We start from the raw sequence: 19,206 nt of genomic DNA, 5'->3' as shown, positions 1-19,206 counted from the left end.
GCACAAGTTATTTATATAAAGCTTTTAAAGAAAAGAACCAGTCACAAGGTGCTTTGAAATGAGAACACCTGGACTAAAGCCCGACTGAATTTATCAGCGTAGTTTCCAGTCAGTTTGGTTTTTGGCCCATAACACCACTTGCTGCACTTATGTTTCCTCTCTCGTTGCTCTCAACATCCCCTACCCTGGGAAACAGTGAGCGATAAGGGCCCCAGCATACCCACCGCAATCGTCGCTTTGCATGCTGCACACACTCGCTGCACACACTCGCTGCAGTATTCTCCTGAGCGACAGGTATCAGGCAGCACTGACACAGCGCTGGTATATGAGCAGAAGGAATTTTCCACAAAGTCTCATCTTTTCAAACTGTTGCAACATCTCCCCTGTAAAGTGTGAGTCTCTGAGCTTCTGCATCGATATATCGCAAACCAACACGATCGTACAAGGTGCCAGGTTACAAAAATCGAGAGAACCAGCAGAAACAGCAGCGGCTAGCAGCAGTGGATGTCACTTCAATTTGTTATCAAGGCCCTAAAACTGATCCCTACAGCAAGCCAATATCACGTAGCTTGAATTTTGTGAACCATATGTAGGTCTTGCTTAAAGTGTACAGGGGATTTGTGTATATGTGTGTGTGTTTGCCAGAAAAAGGGCATGGCACGCCGTGCTCAGACTGGTCCAGTAATTATACTGTCTTTATATAGCTGTGGTCTGAGACTGCTGGACTGAGGAAAACATCTGCTGAGCTCCAAGAGTCTCACATAAGGTTGGGGCAGTTTAATAGGCAACGATTGCTCACGATGGAGGCATTTGTGAACACTGTTTACCGGCTAATGCGGGATAATTGACGGCTGTTGACCTTCCAAGAAAAACCAGCAGCACATGTGTACTGGTCAAATCGAAACTAAGCTCAAATTATTCCACATCCAATTCAGCTAATTAACTCTTAATTTAATGGGTGAATTGCACACACTGGTCTTATTCTCGTCAGATTGCACAACTTTATAAATGATACTGTCTTTAGTGAATTAAAATGATGAATACAGACATTTATATGAAAGCTGACTTTCCATTCATGCCTGTTTTTGTTGTTAAGTGGATAGGCTATTAAGTCACAGCTGTGCCAAAAGCATCTTTGATTTTAGATTTCGATCCAGTGCTGCTGACTCCGTATAATTGACTTCAGATGAATAGTGAAATGCTGGCCTGTATGTGCAAACACACGCTGCATTTCCACTCGTGTAACTGAGCTTTTATACAAATTCCCAAAAATCGTAATGTTGTAACTACCCGGTTAGACTATAACAGATTATTCAACATATTATAATAATCGACATGCTGCATGGAAACAAAAAGAGAAAAAAATTGTAGCTCTCAGGTTTGAGACCCATTTTAAGATTTTATTTTATTGATTGTTGATTGTTTTTTCTCTTCTCACTTAAGTATATGTTCATCACATTTAGCCCTTTTCCATTGGGGTTGTCTCAGCACGGCACGGCTCACCTCTGTTTTTAGGGTTTTCCATTAGGTGAACCATCAGGTACTTTTTTATTCAATTCAGTTTTATTTATACAGCGCCAAATCACAACAACAGTCGCCTCAAGGTGCTTTATATTAGAAGGTAGACCCTACAATAATACATACAGAGAAAAACCATCAATCATATGACCCCATATGAGCAAGCACTTTGGCGACAGTGGGAAGGAAAAACTCCCTTTTAACAGGAAGAAACCTCCGGCAGAACCAGGCTGAGGGAGGGGCGGCCGTCTGATGTGACCAGCTGGGGTGAGAGAACGAAGACAGGATAAAAGACATGCTGTGGAAGAGAGACAGAGATTAATAACAATGCAGAGAGGTCTATGAACACATAGTGAGTGAAAAAGGTGACATCATGGAAATCCCCCAGCAGCCTTCATCTATTGCAGCATAACTAAGGGAGGATTCAGGGTCACCTGACCCAACCTTAACTATATGCTTAAGCAAAAAGGAACAATTTAAGCCTAATCTTAAAAGTAGAGATAGTGTCTGTCTCCCGAATCCAAACTGGAAGCTGGTTCCACAGAAGAGGGGCCTGAAAACTGAAGTCTCTCCCTCCCATTCTACTTTTAAATACTCTAGGAACAACAGGTAAGCCTGCAGTGTGAGAGCGAAGTGCTCTGATGGGGTGATATGGTACTACAAGGTCATTAAGATAAGATGGGGACTGATTATTCAAGATCTTCAATGTGAGAAGGAGGATTTTGAATTCAATTCTGGATTTAACAGGGGGCCAATCAAGGGAAGCCAATGTAGGAGAAATATGCTCGCTCTTTCAAGTCCCTGTCACTACTCTTGCTGTAGCATTTTGGATGAACTGAATGCTTTTCAAGGAGATTTTTTTAGTACCTACTCGGCTGGGGTTCCAAGTGATCCCAGGCGATCCGAAAACATGATGTCAGTAGACTGCATGCCACTGATTGGCTAGTCAGTGGCGTCACTCAATGAGTCATGAGAAAGACTCCTTCCCAAAATCAAAACCCGCCATTTTTAAAATGATGTCATGGGACTTTCGACCGCATTGTTATAACGACCCTGTGCACATCAGGTGGTTCTTGACTGTAAAGGAAAACCAGCAAGACTGATCATGTCTAGCTGAGTAGGTACTAGTGGAAAATGGCTATGAGACTGTAAGCACAAGGTGGACGTGGTATAAAAAGTGAAGCTAGTTAATGCAGACCTTGAAACATGCGTTCTTCATAATATCCAGTAGGAGGCAGGTCATCTGGTTGCATAACAGTCTGCGGTAAAAGAATCCTACTTCTCTTCTTGATTTAAATGTTTTCTTCACGAGTTTACGATCTCAAATGTTCATTTCGAGTCTTCTCCTTCAATACAGCACGACACTCATTTTGTAAATTATGGTCTCATTTAGTGTGAAAAAAAAGATAAAGAAGGGCATACTCTGGGGTGCAGCTTCCTTGTGATTCACACGTTGCTTTGGCGAGAGATGCTTTAATTTAAGTCAGCTCACCCTTAAAAGCAAGATGGCGACAGATGAAATGGGATGTTAGACTAATGTTTTCAACAATGTTTTAGAAACGTATTTGTCTTCTTAACACTAACTTGTTAAAGCCTAAAAATACAGAGGGGGTGAATACTTTCTCGTTGCACTGTAGGTTTGCGAGACAATGTGCCTGCACCCAGCTGCTGCAGTGCTTTGTTCATTTGTTTGGTTTTTGGCCGGCAAGAGGTGGATTTAGGATGCTTTATGATGCCGACTGCTCTCAAGATCACCACTTTAAACAAAAGTCCTCTTTTATAGTATCTGTGTGTAGATCAGCAATAAGCAGCCCAGTGAGGCATACACATTTCAGCTCACTATGACTTTGGCTGCAATTCAAACCAAACACTGGCTTATGTTTCCTTTAGCTCTGTGCAGACTTTGACTTCTATGGTTGAAAAACACAAACATGATGCTGTTTTGGGATATGCCTTGGTCGTAAATGAACATTTTGTTGAAGTCTTGGCATTTCTTAACGTATGGGCCAAGCCCGCCCTTGGAATGCTTTGTCTTGGAGTGTTAATCCTGACTGATCCCTTATCTCAAAAGGGCTGGCTGGCCTCGGGATATGTGATTTTGAAGACCTCATTTTTTCTGTGCTGGTTATAGAGATCAGGCCTTTGCTTAGATTTTTCACCAGATGTCGATCTATTGATACCTCCTATGTGTGTACACACACGCGCGCGCACACAGAGTTCAGCTAACACCAAATGGGCTATAAAATGCTGTGGATTCAGTAATTCACATTTATTTGGCTATTTACCACTCACTCTGACCCTATCAAACTAATGGTTTCTGAATAATGAATGGCTTAAAATGGAAATGCATTGTGTTACTGTTGAAATGACACCATGCACTGGGTCTAACATTTGAAAGGGTTTAAAACCTGCAAAACCTCATTGCAAGGGCTCAGAGAAATTCAAAAGGTTAGAGGAATCTTGGAACCGTCGTGAGGTGAATGGATTTTCTCAAAAGCAAAGCGAAGTCGTAAACACGATTTAAAGCTGAGCACATCCCCAGAAAACCCACCACAACTCAAACCACGCTTTCAACATCTGTCTGCAGTCACAACCGAAAACCTGCAGGGACCAGTTAAAGCCGCGATGGTACAACAGCGATTCTTTTTTTGGATCCTTTTAAGACAGAGCATTACACAGCACCAGTCTATTTTTTCCTCTACCCTATTCTGGTCTGTAAAGCTGGTAATGGGAAGGAATGAGGTCCAATTACACACAGGGTGGAAAACAACAAAAAGTGGACGTCTCTTCAGGAGTGTCAACACAGAGCCATGTAATATGTTCCTGCACAGCGGTTAATAGCTGCACACAATGTCTGCATACAGTTGTGACCTGAGGGCAGACCCTCTCCGAAGTACCTCCGAAGGTGGCTGTAGCTCAGGTGGCAGAGCAGGTCAGCCACTAATCAGAAGGTCGGTGGTTCGATCCCCTGGCTGCATGCCAAATATCCTTGGGCAAGATACTAACCCCATGTTTGCCTACTGGTGGTGGTCAGAGGGCCTGGTAGCGCCTTTGTCCGGCAGCCTCGCCTCTGTCAGTGCGCCCCAGGGCAGCTGTGGCTACAATGTAGCTTGCTATTGCCAGTGTGTGAATGGGTGGATGACTGAATGTAGTGTGAAGCGCTTTGGGGTCCTATGGACTAGAAAAGCGCTATACAAATGCAGGCCATTTACCATCTCAAGTGTTTTTGTTTATTACTGAAAATACCACGGCCATCTTTCTCATCTGTTTAATGTTGCAAAACCTAACTCTAAAGATACCTCATTTTGGAGGCTGAATATAAAACTTGAGGAACATAATTATAACAGATACAATACAACCCTGTGCTCTGATTAAATAATGCAAGTGTGCGTTGGTCAGTCGCGGCTTCATATTCAGATGGCATCTAATTGTCTTTTATATTGGGCTCAAAGGCAACTTTTTAACTGTTCACAATTAGCTAATCAGCATGTGGCAATAACAGGATACTGTTAGAAACTCTAAAAAGCAGAACTAATTCAGTAATGTCAGCATAGAAATTTTCTCGATTTCTCGGTATCTAATATTAGCGACGTCAAACTACTGAACATACCAATATGAAATACGGATGTAGCCTTCTGAAAACATGTGTGTCCTTTTATTTCTAAGATAGGATTATGTTTTGTCCAGAGTTGTATAGATTCACTTTAAAGAATGCAGACTGTTAGGTTATGTCTACAAAGGCTTGAGTGTTACAAAGACTTTTATTTCATGCATATATTAGTCTGCTTTGTGCCAAGCATCACAGTCTGTCTAACATCAAGCACACCAGTGTTGTGCGTTCATATGTGGTCTATATTCTAATAGGCTGATAAGCTTTAACAGTCATGGCTGCACAGTAAGTAGAGTGTAAATTAAAGAACTGTTGGTAGTAAATTTTCACTGCTCCACTGAGGACTGTTTCTCAGAAAAGTAATAAAGCCAATAATCAGCCTGGAGTACCAGCAGGTCCTCAATGATCTGTAAAGCAGCCAGTGGAAAAAACATTTTGAGGGCTTCCTGTATTATGTAACTCTCACTTGGCTTAACTTTTCCTTCAAAAGTACAATCATCAGCTACTTATTTGCTACTCAAAATAACCCCAAAAGACTCAGTGTTGTTTGTGTTCATTCATATTCCTTCTCTTTACTTGAACTAGTAAGATCACTTTCCACCAGTGATTTCACTGAACTTAAAATATGTTATTATTTGTCTTTACAAACATCACTCTCGAAAAATATACCCTTCTACCAAGATAGCAAAGATCACAGCGCTTAGATGACAAAATCTGCTCAATTATTACATTCCACACATTTGTACATCACTCAGTATATGTTTCAAGTTACTAAACACATGCTGCACATCAGATCTGGCTCTGGGGCTTTTAGGGATTTAGATGTCTTGGAAACAGCAGTGTGCCTTCAGTGGGTGGACATACTTTTGCAGGTGCACAGCGAAGACATGCGGCACGAAAACAGCCCACAGCCCTGTAATAAGTGGGTAACAGATGATGATGCAGCGATAAACTGTAAACTCCCATCTGCGTTGCTGAAGGGAGTGAGTGAGTCCACTGATGCAGACTCTCATTATGGGCTTGACAGGGCTGGCTGGCAAAGTAACCAATAGTTACCCAACCCTGCACGTGAAGACTGGCATTATCCTCACTGTGTGCATGTGTGAGTGTGCACATGAAACTGGAGGGTGTGGCTGACATAAAAATACACAGGTGACCCTAATGGAAGCACTGGTTACAGAGCTTAAAGAGCTTAAATGATGGAACACTTTTACTATTTGCAGAGCACAGCTTTAGGGATTAGAGTGCAGGTGGAACTGTTAATTTAATGGCACGATTACAGCAAGACCGCACCTCATACTTGCTTGCACAATGTCACATCTGTCCTGGAAAACCTTGGATACCCTTACTGTCTTGAAGAGATTTTATGCTGATCACTTTACTTGTTATACTCAGACAGAAACTCACCAGACACTTTATTACCGACACTTTCCTAGTGCTGAGTTGGACCACGTTTTGCCCTCAGAACTGTATTAATTCTTTATGGCACAGATTCAAAAAGCTGCTGGAAACTTACCTCAGAGATGTTGGTCCATATTTACTTGATATCATCACAAAGGTCCTGCAAATGTTTTGGCTGCACATCCAGTTCCACCTCCTGTTCCACCAGTCCAAAGGTGCTCTGTTGGATTTAGATTTCGTGACTGTGGAGGGTATTTAAGTAGCTTCGTGCTCACTACTATATTGGAAGCAGCCACCACGGTCAGCAAAAATGCACAGGTAGGCCATGGTGTTTAAAAGATGCTCAGTTGGTTCCAAGCGACTGAAAGTGTGCCAAGAAAAACATCCTCTACATAATTATACCACAAACAGCAGCCTGATGATGACACTAGACAGAATGGATCCATGCTTTCATGTTGTATATGTCAAACTATGACCCTGCCACCTAAACATTATTGCAGGAGTTAAGACTCCTCAGACAAGCAACTTATAGCCTCAGTTTGCTGTTCTTCACTGGGAGGAGTGGCACCTGGTGTGGTCTTCTACCGCTGTGACCCATCTGCTTCAAGGGTTGACATGCTGTGCCTTCAGAGATGGTCTTCTGTTTCAGCCCTGTTTACCTTTCTCATAATGACTGGTTATTTAAGTTACTGTTGCCTTTCTTTCAGTTGGAAACAGTCTCCTCTGACCTCTGGCATCAACAAGAAATGTTCTTCCAGAGAACTGCTGCTCACTGGGTATTTTCTCTTTTTCAGAAAATTCTGAGGAAAAATTGTGTTGGAAAATCCCAGCAGATCATCAGTTTCTGAAATACTCAGACGAGCCTGTCTGACACCAACAAACATGCCACATTTAAATTCATTCTTTCCCATTCTAAAGCTAGGTTTGAACTTCAGCAGGTCACCTTGACTGACTCTGGGTGCCTAAATGTACCCAGGTGCTGCCAAGTGATTGGCTCATGAGATATTAACAAGCAGGTAACCTGGTAGCTTGTGAGTGTTAACAGAAGCGTGTTTCACTCAGCCTGTAAAATTGTTGTGAAACTTCAAGAAAATAACCTGAATGAAATATTCAGGTAACAAAGAATGAGACGAGATTTTCATAAGAAGCAGCCTGGAGTTACGATCTGTGATATGTGTCATCATGTATTTAGACCTAGGTACAAAAAACTAATAGAATACTTACAAATTACGTATTCAATTTATAGGTTTAATGTTTTTCATGACATTTACAGCAGCAGCTGTGTTTTCTGGCTATTTCCTAGATATCAATATAAGTCAAATGATGAAAGCTGAACCTTTGGATCTGAACTAGAAGCTTTTGGATGATTTTAAATACACTGGCTTCATTATTTGACACTTTGACCACATTTACTATATAAACATTTAACTATGCACAAAGTATTTAATGTATATATACGGCACATATAACAAAAAGAAAGAAAATTGTAACTGGCACCCTATAAGAAATAGGTGAAAATGCAGTTTCACAAATCAACAAACACTTGCTGATAATGTAAAATTAAACAGGATATCAGCTGTGCTATCACACGCCATCACAAGCTGCATGCTTTTATCACTAGATATAGGCAGTGCTGACATGGAAACTGGATGGCAAGCAGGTTTGCATGCACATGCATACATTGTACAGACAGACATAGTGCGCATACACAGGCATGTGAAACCAACCCCAATAAAACTGCCTTTGCTGACCCTGCAGTAAAACTGGTTTTAGTATTTGAGTTCAGATAATGCAGTTATTTTGACAAAAGGTAAAAAGGTAGCCACAGTTCTGCTTAACACAATGCCATCCACATTTCCCAGTAGTGTTTTGTCTTTATAGTGGTCACAGTTCATAGTAATGTTAGTGATGTAATTGTCATGAGTAATACTTTCCTATGGCGTCATGTCAGGCTTCATTTATTGTAGCTGACTGGACTTAATGTTTAAGGACCGGCGAGGCATTCATGTCTAAGACGTTGTTGTTGTTAATTCTCTGTGGAAGTCTGCTTCTGTTTCACTGGCAGCCAGGAGAGATTATACAGTGGGCGACTTTTCAGTTCTGTGCCCTCTTTCGTCACAAAGTCCATGATAATGATACAGTGGTTTGCAAAAACACATTTCTGCATGCAATTTTGTCCAATTATGTTGCCATTACAATCCCCAAAACGGGTCTGCTGAAACAGACTTTGGGGAAAACTCTTGGTCAATACGATTGTTTTGATTTGTTAAATTAGCAAATAGAAATAACACTGCTGCCAAAATTCAAAGGAATATCATTGGAAGTTCAGAGGAATGCATTAATAGATGGGAGAAGCAGGGAGGGACGATTACTCCCACAGACGGTTTAGTGGATAAGATGCTCCAGATGCCTGAATGACCCACATACAGTGACTACATTATATTAATAATAACAGGTTAACTGCTGAAGGATTTTAGCTTTTTTTGCACGCATAATTTGGATTTTCGTTTTTTAAAACGTAAAAGTGCTACAAACATATAAAGCCTGTGGATAAAAACTGTTCTCAAAAAACATTAAAAATGTTCAGATATATTCAGAAGCAAATGTAAGCAGTTCACGCCCGTTCCTGTCAGTTCTGTGGTTTAGAGTCCAGTGGGGTCAGTTTTGCTTCTGTATTTAGATACTGCTTATTACTGTGGGAGAGCACAGCGACCACATAAAGACCAAGTCTCGGTGTCCAAACAAGAGGAATGTGTATTGTTTTTTAGGAAAAAGAGGAACTGTGGAGCGATTCATTACAGCAGCGCTCACATCTTGCTTTAAGAGGTTCAAGGCATCCGAGTGTGTCTTGATTTAGAGGAAAAAAAATATGATGGGAATTCCTCAGCGCTAGTAATTTAGTAATTTTAGAAAGAGGGCGTGGCGGTCAATTCTCCTTGAAATGTTCAAACACATCCAGACTGCAGCACAGTAGCCTCTGGCAGCAGAGGCCAGCGTCAGCCACAGACAGACAGCTTTTGTCTTTATGAGAGTCGGAGTAGGAAAAAAAAACGGTGTTACTCTCTTCCCCAAACCCCCATAAAAACAGTGCTTACAAATCATCGACCATCTTCAAAGCGAAACCTCACAACTTCCCCAACACGCGTTATACACCAGCACTGGTGCATCAATCACTTGAAAACTATTTTACTTTTATCAAAGATGGGAAACTGACTGGCAGCAAAAGATAATAACACAGCCAGTGTGACACCTCTACATACAGCAGCTGTATGCAGCTTTTGAATAAAGACATGTTTTTTTATACGACCCAGATCTAAGGGTACTGATGGGCTGATATGCATATTTTAGGAAATATGCCTTTACAGCTGTGTAGAATGGTTGCACAGTAGTTAGTACTATTTCCTCACAGCAGGCGGGTGAGGGGAGGGTTCGACTCCAACATCTGGCCAGGGTCTTTCTGTGTGAAGTTTATATGTTCTCCTTGTGTCTGTGTGGGTTCTCTGGGTTCCTCCTAAAGTCATGCAGTTAGTGGGTTTAGACTAATTAGTGATTTTAAACTGACACTAAGTGTGAGTGCTATCAGACCAGTGACCTGTCCTGGATGTACCCTGCTTCTTGCCCCTTGACAGCTGGGATAGGTTCCATCCCCCTCCACCATGACTCTGAATCAGATAAATGTAAAACGTCTGGACTTCTTTAAGTTGCTTTAAGACATTTCACCTCTCATCCGAGAAGCTTCTTCAGTTCTAGGCTACAATGACCTGGATGACTGAGAACCTTCACAGACATAAATGTAAAACAATGGATTATCCGATGAATGATCTACAGGATATATTTATGACTTCACAGACAACATCTTGAAATAGGTCTTTTTATTTAAGAAATGTATAATAAAGGAAATATTTTCCCGAGCCAACTGAACCAAGGCAGTTGTCTTGGAATTTTAACTGACCTTTATGTGCTCCTGAGTGGGATGGAAGAAGTCGCCATGGAGGGGAAAACCTGGACTTCTCTGCTTAAACTGCAGCACCTGCAATACATATGAAGTGTTTCACCATCTATGTATATTTCCTCCACTGGTAACTGGGTAAGCAGGAGAAGATAAATGGTTGGATGTATGGATAAATAATAAAGAACAATGTATAAGAGATCATAGAACGCAGATCTCAGTAAAAACAGGACTGGGTTTCAAGTCATTGTTTTACAAGTAATGGAAACAATAACAGCGTTTGGTGGTGTAATGCCCACTTATAATTTCATTTCCTATGTTTTTAAATAACTGCACTAGCCCACACACTGTTGTTAGTCTAAATGACCAAGTAAACAAATACTTAGTCTAGAAAGATCTCAAAAGGAAGACATGTGATGGAGAATGAATTGCCTTAAAGAAGAGGGGAAATAAATATCTGATCTTTAAGTAACAAAGAGGCTCATTGAAGTGAGGCTAATGTGGACAGCCCCGCTGGTTCACGTGTGTAATGTCTGATGAAAGTATGATTCACTCAAAAACACACATCGCCCTGGCACTGCAAGAGACCGCAACCAGGACCTGAAGAAGTAGAAAGTCTGTGTAATGAAAGAAAAAAGAAAAATGTTCCAGGCTTTACAGAATTATCGATTACCTTTGTGTGCTCTAATACTACTTACATCTTTTACTACTTACATCTTTTTCAGCTTCATTCATACAAATTGTTTTTTAAACTAACATTTTATATTGGTATCACTTTTCCAACTTTTTCAACATTTCTTTACACTACTTTACGCCCTGCCACGTTTATAGCGGGTAACACTCTAATAGTACAGCTATAGTTAGCTTAGTGTGAAATGTGATGCATGTCACACTGCTAAACCTTCTTCTCTATTTAGTCATCCACATATGACTGTTAATGCCTGAATAGGACAGAGATGGCATAACAGATAACTGTCCTGTGAAAGCTAAAAAAAAAAAAAAAAAAACTACATAGAAGTGCTAAAAATTCTAAAGATAAAAGTAAATTTGGTCAGCACACAAACTACCTGGTATTTATTTTCATTCTAAGCTGGTGGAGACTTCCTTCCTGGCAACCACAGCTGTTAGAGTCCTGGAGTCTCACGGTAGCCACCAAGCCACAGTATCTGCTGCTACGCAGAACAGAACTGCGTAAAGCATGGTTTAGTCGCAGTTCAGTTGGTACATGATGTGATGCATGACTCTGTGTACTTCCTCTTAGGAATTTTATCACTCAGAGCTAACCTTATCCCCCTTTCCACCAAAAACCAAAAGGAAGGACTAACTCAGTCTTTTAAATATTTCACTAAAGCGTAGTTTTGAAGAAGAATAATCCAGGTTTTAATATGAAAAATACAGTTACATAACCATATTTTGTACTACATTTTTAAACATTAGCTGAGATTCTAAATAGCTGTCCAGAGTTAGTTGGTTGAATTAAGGCACATAGGAGACACATACTGGGCTCTGCCAGTGCCGGGGGCCTGCCAAGCACTTTTTGGCATTTTTGTGGTACCCCACATGTTCCATTTGTGGGATCAGAAATAAAAGGATACATTACCGCAGCCTCACGTTCCCAGTTTGTCACATTGGGATGTTTGGTACCATTGTAACACATCTTCAGTGCCGCTTTTCAACATGCAGGGTAATATGAGTTCCTGCCTGAGACAAACACCTCGAGACTGCAAGAAAAACACTTGTGATGTCACAAGTGTTGCATGACTGCCAGAGAAGCTTGTGTGTATTTTTTTATATATATTTTTTTCATGTAACATGGAATATAAGCTATAGGCTATTATAAACTTTGTATATGATTTGAAAATACGGACAGTTGTTGTAAAAGCAGTGTTGCCTAACAGTCAGATGTTTCTCTCTGGATACTTAATTCCCACAGTCTACAAACAATAAGGGTAGTTTTGCTGATTCTGTCAAAGTATTCTTATTCTTCCCTTGAGGGGTTTTCAAGAAGAGAACTACACTGATATGATTTTAGCATTTTGAATACTACTGGTTTCACCTAACCAAGTTTGAAACTTCCCCATGGGGCTTGAATGATTTGAACAGATTATTACTGTCATCGTTATTTTGGGGGAAAAGCACACTCACTATTGGCGATCAGCACTGACTTTGTGAAACCAAAACATTATGAAAGAAAGCCCACCTATAAATTTAAAATGTCAACAACAAAAAACCCCAGCGGCGCTTTTGGTTTCCCTAACAGCGAGGCTGTTGTGAAGTCTCTTCTTGCATGTTTCACCGTGTTTCTCAACAACACTCTTGCCTGCTCTCTTCCTCATTTCATTACAGGAAGTGAGTTTGCAGTCAGATGCAGAGCTGTCACCCCAGTGGGTGACATATCATTCCTGTAAACTCTTGTGAAGATGGTGCCGTTCTAGTTCCAGATTCTGCTGCTGCCGCGATGCCCTGTTTGGGTCATCATCTCTCTCGCTGGCCTTGATGCCATCGGAAACAACGAGCCACAAATTTTGCAAGTAAGTGTTCACACTTTGCTGAGCTGCATCTGCTCAAGCGGACCTGTCGCTTCTTCATACTAGCCAGCTGTCTTGCTACATACTGTGACTTATAAATACAGGCAGGATCTGTCGAAATGCTTTCATGGATTAATCATAATATGCGTTATGTAAGATCATTTGAAGTTTAGGTATATGATGTGGCAATATCTAAATTCACAGTCTGTTAGTTAGTACACAAAGCTCGGTGCTGCAATGGAAAAATAGGTTCGATAACATCTAGCCTCAGCTTCCCCATTTTGCAACAAATGTGTCAGTTGAGATATAGCTCAATGGTCAGTATGTAGACTACAAGATCAAGAGCAGAGAGACGTGTACTAGTGATTCCTGTCTGTCTATTTTCTTTTTGTCCTGACTTCAGGCTGGAGTCTAGTCCATCTGGAGGATGGGGAATGTGATGCGAGGTGTGAGTGCTGAGAACAAGGTCAACACCGGAAACCCTGAAACCTCTCTGAAGGGTAAGATGTCCTTTTAGTGTATAAATAGCGCAGGCTGATAAAAACTACAGATTGGGAGCTTTCTGCACTCTTGGCAGCAACAACAGTCACTGTGATAATCCCTGACCGAAGAGACACTGATATCTTGAATACCAGAATTTACTGTTTCGCCATGTTTCATTATGCATGCCTATGATGATGTGGCAATTGAACCTAGGCAATTAAACACAAATCACGAGTACACATACATAAGAAATCACAAATCTAGTCTTAAAAACTGATTTCGGACAGTTTTAGTTATTTCTAAATTACAACGGCAACATTTGGCTGCCAGTAAAGGCTGCAAATATTACTGTTTTTGCAGGCACAGAAGACGAGGTGGTGGTGGTGCTCCAGGACTATCCTGCTCCTGAAATCAGCGAGCCGATCTACAGACTGGGAGAAAAGCTCAAAGTGGTTGCGCAGTAAGTTCATGTGCTTGCTTTTCTAATTGAAAAAAAGAAAAGAAAAGAAAAGAGAAAAGTTTTGGAGATTATGTGCAGCAAAAGGTAACCAAAGTCAAAAAGAAAGGTTTGTTTGTAATGGAGTGTTCTAAATGTGTAATTTAGAGAAGTGGCTCGGCAAAAGGTCAGTTTTTAATTCCTCTTTGCTTCTGTGTCGTTGTCAGGGAGGCTTATTGGTGGAGAGTGCGCTCTATCCAAACGGGGAAGGAGAACTACATACCCGGCAGCCATGTAGCACGAGTGTACCATGGGTAAGTAACACCTCACTGACACTATCTTCCGTTCCACTGGTCTGGTTGGTTTGCTTGAACTTGATAAAAATAGGTCCTTCTGCTTTACGAGCTGTCGTTTTAACAGAATGGGCATGACATATTGGTGATGCGCCCTATATTACAGCTGCGTTTGTGCTGATTTAATAAATATGGTGATTTATATTATTATCCCCACTAGTATTTAATCTGGAATTAAATACTCATTTGGGTTTTATTTTTCTTTTGGTTCAATCAGCTGGCTGTTTGAAGGTGTGGAGAGGCAGAAGGCGGAAGAACTGCTTCTTCTACCCGGGAACAGAGTGGGTTCTTTTCTGGTCCGAGAAAGCACAAGGGAGAGAGGTAAGAACAAGTAAACGACTACTTTCATTTGATTCCAATTCTTGGTTTCTGTGAATAAGTTAAAAGCAATCGTGAACTACCTCTGAGACTTAACTACCGACACAGGACATCAGCATAGTCACACCATTAACCGCTCAGTTAACCATAGCTGGAAAGGGGAGGAAGCAGCAAGCTGCTACTGAGGTCTAGATAAAGCAGGCCAATGACTGCTAAGCTAAGCTGAGCCAAATGCCTGCTGGTTGCATCTTTAGGCTGAATGGAAAGCAAACAGCCTATCTCCCAAAATGTCAAACTATATCTGTAAAGACACGTAAAAAGGGAAATGACTTCTAACTGGGCCAAAGTCCCATTGACCTGTGATAAATAAATAAATCCAATGACTAAACTTGACAGGAGATGGAAACTACACCACATGACTGAACTTCACGTTGCTTCTGCTTTGTCTCAAAGCCGTAGTTATTGATGTTATTGTTATTAATCATATGGTCTTGTTTCAAGATTGATGTCATTATTGAAAGCCTGTCTTCAAAGCATGCGATGCGTGTCACATCCTCAGGTCTGTATTCGCTCTCAGTGAGGCACAGGAGTGTAAAGCACTATCGTATCTTCAGACTTGACAACAGCTGGTACTACATCTCCCCACGTCTCACTTTCCAATGCCTTGAAGATATGATCAATCATTATTCTGGTGAGTAGATACGTAAATATGTTGCTTTCTCATAGACCTTTAGTTCACATGTGAGACAGTAAACAAACTCATCATGTGTAGGGGCACACACACACACACATATAAGTACTAACGAACTTCAGAAACCACACACGCTTAGATGAACAAAAATACAGTTTCATGTTCTTAATATAGAAGTATTTGTTATCAGTGTTTCAGCCTCTATATATATTTCCTCCACTGAAAGAATATTTTTGGAACACAACGGGAAATGAGATACAACTTGCATGTTTGATAAGCACTGTTGTGTACACAGTGAGGAAAAGCGGTTGTGATAATTGCTGAAGTAGTGCAATACTCTTGACACATATATAAGTTTGCTTTGTATGTTTGCTAGAGCGGTCAAGTGTTGAGTGGTTCATGCAAATTTTGCAACTTTATGTTTGTTCTTTGCTCGTCTTGCCTGGGGGCTGTATTTTACTTCCCCTATTGTTGCATTTTCAGATTCTGCAGATGGGTTATGCTGTGTGCTGACCTCGCCCTGCCTGTCTGGCACGATTCAGCCGCCAGATGCAAGTCTTGGAGCTCCACCTGTAGTGATGCGACGCAACTTTGACTGGAACAAAGTAGACAGGTACAGATGAGATTCAAATAAATATTTTGCTATGAAGGCGACAGCCATGAAGTGTGTTTATTTGAATATTTGTGAGCCAGAATTGCACAAAAGCTGCCCAGTGGAGGAGCATGTGCAGGGAAGAACTGGGGGGAAAAGTCTGTCCACTTTATTTTAAAACTGCAACATTGGGAGCTGGCCTTTGTCAGAAGATCAAGTTAGAAGCATGTTAGTGTGACAGTGCATGTTGTGTGCCCCTCCCTGAAGCTGGTTCTTCGGTCTTCCTGTTAAAAGGGAGGTTTTCCTTCCCACTGATGCCAAGTGTTGCCTCATAGAGGGTGGTCTGATTAATAAGGTTCTCTTGTATTACTGTAGGGTTTTTACCTTACTGTACAAAGTGCATTGAGGTGACTATTATGGTGATTTGGCACGATATAAATAACACTGAGCTGAACTGAACTGAATAAAATTCAAAATTGCCATCTTTGTCCTGCCTTAACGTTAAGCCTTTGAGATACAATTTTAATGCATTTTAATGAAAAACACATTTAAGCACTGTTAAAAAAAAACCTACAGCCAGCATCTAACCAACTTTGTGCAACAGTACCATGGGGATATATTTGAGCTTCAACAACAGAAAGCTCACAGTGGAGTAACAGAACAAAGCACTGTTGCCCTGGATGTTCTGTTTCTGTTAATTCACCGTAACTGTTTACACTGTTTATTCTTTATTTATTATTGTATGGAGGGCATTTGTCAGAGGCAAGATTTAGGAAAAGCAGGAAAAAAACAGCTGACACTCAGGAGCCACAATCAACATGTCCACCAGTGTCTCATCTGACAAGCTGTAATTAAATCTTTACCAAACGAACAAATACTAAAACCCATGATACAGTATTTCCTCATTATTTTCAATTTATGTTACATATTTTTCTAAGATCACAAAATTGTTTCCATTCATGTTTTTTTTTTTTCAAAAGTCTATTTTTCACTTTAATTTTGGTTTTCAGAAATTATTATTTTTTAATATTTAGTTTCCATTTAAGTTTTAAGTTACATTTTAAGTTTAGTTATAATAACCATGGTATGATGGTTATAAGTTTCCTTTTTTTAATCTTTATTAAATATGCAAAAGATATTTTATAAAGAAATCGGTGAATTATGACACTAAACAAGAGGCAGCAATGAATATCTGAGGCAGCTGTGGAGGTGGAGCCTGGTTAACGGTTAAATGTGAAGGTCAGTGGTTCAGCCTCTGGCTCCATTTTGAAATTTCTTTGGGCGACAGACTGAACTTTGAATTGTCCCTAATGCACCTGTTTAAATGTTAGGTTAAAAGTGCTTACGTATGTGAAGAAGAAAAAATGTGTGAATGAGGCTACAGGTTAGAAAACACATTAAATGCTGAAACTGAGTAAAAAAAACAAAGAACCTGACCACTGCACTCAAATCCAGCATTTTACTGAAGGTTTGTCCTTATTCTAAGGTGGGATTAATTGTATTCATCTCTACACTTTACAGGAACCAGCTGGTCAGCACAGACGCCTGCAACGAAAACATGGTGAGCTATGGAGTCAGGAACAGCATCGCTGCCTACCTGTCCTTTGCTGGCGATCAAGACCCTTCACAGGTGAAATCAGATAGCAGGAAGAAGAAAAGCAAATCGCTGTATGTGCTTCCTGAAAATGGCCTTCCGAACACTGACTATGACGAGGACTTCTAGATGCAACAGTGAAGCTAAAAAGACCGGACTATTTTTAAGTGGAGGCCAGTAGACAACTTCCTCTGAAATCTACTAACGATTCCTTCAGAGCCAGCAGAGAACAGTACTGAGCCGAAACTATTACCCCAAAACATCGAGGCGTTTCATTGTTTCTACTTTGAGCACTTTGAAGTACTTTTAACAATAACGCAAATCGCATGACCAATTACACTTGTGAAGTAGTTGAACTGGATGACGGTGCAATTTAGATGTGAATACCCGAACGCAGGGCGGAAAAACAAAGCTTGGCATTATGGTGTGATGAGTGATGTGGGATAGATTCTAATTATATGCATATGGCTTTTTGTGGCTTTCAAACTATTTTAAGTTTTATTACTATGGTAAAATGGTCATATTGAGACACAGGCAAACTCAGATCATTTGAATTTGGGGGCTAAATTGATGCATTGAAGATGAAGATCATATAATGAGTGTGTCTCAACCAGTGATTTATTCACACACAAATATAGGGGGGATTGAGCGAAATGTGGCTTCCTCTTATAGTTGCCATCCTACGATTTGTCATTCAATATTAATTCTCACTATGAGATTCACTACACAAGCCAGTGTCGCAGTTATCAACAACCAACCTCTAATTAATGGCTTTCATTGTGGTGTGACCCACCGATCAAGAGAGTGAGACCATGTGTATAGACAGAGGTTGTAAAAAATATAATCCGCTTTAGTAATTTGAGTGAACTGGCCCTTTAAATATCCCCAGAGGGTGGAAAATAATCACTTCTGTGAAGCACGATAAGGCTCCAAATGGTTTCTCAATAATATATGCTGTGTGGGTTGTTCACAAAATAGTTTTTTTTCTTCTTCTTGTAATTTTCTTTTAGTTTATTAATGTTTCCTAAACACTGAAATGTATGTTCCTGTGTAATAATTTATCTAACTTGAGCAACTCAGGTTACAAATATCGTTACCGGGCTTGGTAACAATATTTTAGTGTTACTAGTGCAACAGGATCGTGTGAATACTGTATATAATTAATATGTACCAGTTATCATGTTTCATGTATCAATCAATTACAGGTATGGCTGTTATGGTAATAGTCTGATGCTTTTTTGCCTTGTGTTTTATTTAATGTTTCATGGGAATAAAGACCAGTCAACTGCAATACTAACCATTAGAGAGGTCACAGTATTTCTGGTAAACATCGGTGTACTGCATGTTTAAATTTAAGCAGAAAAACACGCACATGACCTAAAAGTAAGACAAAAATATCCCACCAGCTGTGAAGGTGTGTGAAGCTCAGGACTCAACCCGAGGACGACTGCTGCGTATAAAAACCCCAAAAACAACAACATCAAAAAAGCATATTGTGATTCAAGGTTAGGTTTACTGTTAACGTAACAGTTCACTGAACCAAATTAGCGAATAGTCATCAATTAGTTTCATTACCAATCTCTTATCGTCATGCTTGTCTGTGCACCATTTGCAACTCATGCATATATTTTGCACTTTCTGCACCAGTGCTGAAAAATGGAGAGAAAAAAGATATTAAAAAAAAAAAAAAAAGACTGCCCCTTTTGAGAAAATGAGCTGTTAACCAAATAGAA

The 19,206-nt window shown here is 40.4% G+C and overlaps 1 protein-coding gene and 1 long non-coding RNA gene across 2 annotated transcripts; one reads left to right on the top strand and one right to left on the bottom strand.

Moving 5' to 3' along the window:
* Positions 1-1,379: 1,379 nt before the first annotated feature.
* LOC145423681 (uncharacterized) lies at positions 1,380-12,116 on the bottom strand. The gene is made up of 4 exons (XR_013904740.1): positions 11,546-12,116; positions 10,482-10,559; positions 6,645-6,749; positions 1,380-1,816 (listed from the first exon to the last, which is right to left on the bottom strand). It is a non-coding gene; the product is annotated as an uncharacterized LOC145423681 (long non-coding RNA).
* Positions 12,117-12,840: 724 nt separating this feature from the next.
* On the top strand, positions 12,841-18,770 carry sla1a (Src like adaptor 1a). The gene is made up of 8 exons (XM_026157220.2): positions 12,841-13,009; positions 13,410-13,506; positions 13,850-13,949; positions 14,153-14,239; positions 14,496-14,599; positions 15,156-15,287; positions 15,771-15,900; positions 17,401-18,770. Exons 2-8 carry the CDS (start codon positions 13,434-13,436, stop codon positions 17,600-17,602), a joined length of 828 nt encoding a protein of 275 aa, XP_026013005.1. The 5' UTR covers positions 12,841-13,009; positions 13,410-13,433; the 3' UTR covers positions 17,603-18,770.
* The last annotated feature ends 436 nt before the right edge of the window (positions 18,771-19,206 follow it).

The sequence above is a fragment of the Astatotilapia calliptera genome, chromosome 22 (genome assembly GCF_964374335.1).
Source record: "Astatotilapia calliptera chromosome 22, fAstCal68.1, whole genome shotgun sequence".
Taxonomy (NCBI): domain Eukaryota; kingdom Metazoa; phylum Chordata; class Actinopteri; order Cichliformes; family Cichlidae; genus Astatotilapia; species Astatotilapia calliptera.
This window is presented reverse-complemented; position numbering and strand designations above follow the sequence as displayed.

What these genes read in the sequence shown, in the direction of transcription:
- sla1a (XM_026157220.2), top strand. Translation starts at nt 13,434, where the DNA reads ATGGGGAATGTGATGCGAGGTGTGAGTGCTGAGAACAAGGTCAACACC. An exon ending in GTAGCACGAGTGTACCATGG is followed by an intron (nt 14,240 to 14,495) that starts GTAAGTAACACC and finishes TGGTTCAATCAG; the next exon opens with CTGGCTGTTTGAAGGTGTGG. An exon ending in AGAAAGCACAAGGGAGAGAG is followed by an intron (nt 14,600 to 15,155) that starts GTAAGAACAAGT and finishes TCACATCCTCAG; the next exon opens with GTCTGTATTCGCTCTCAGTG.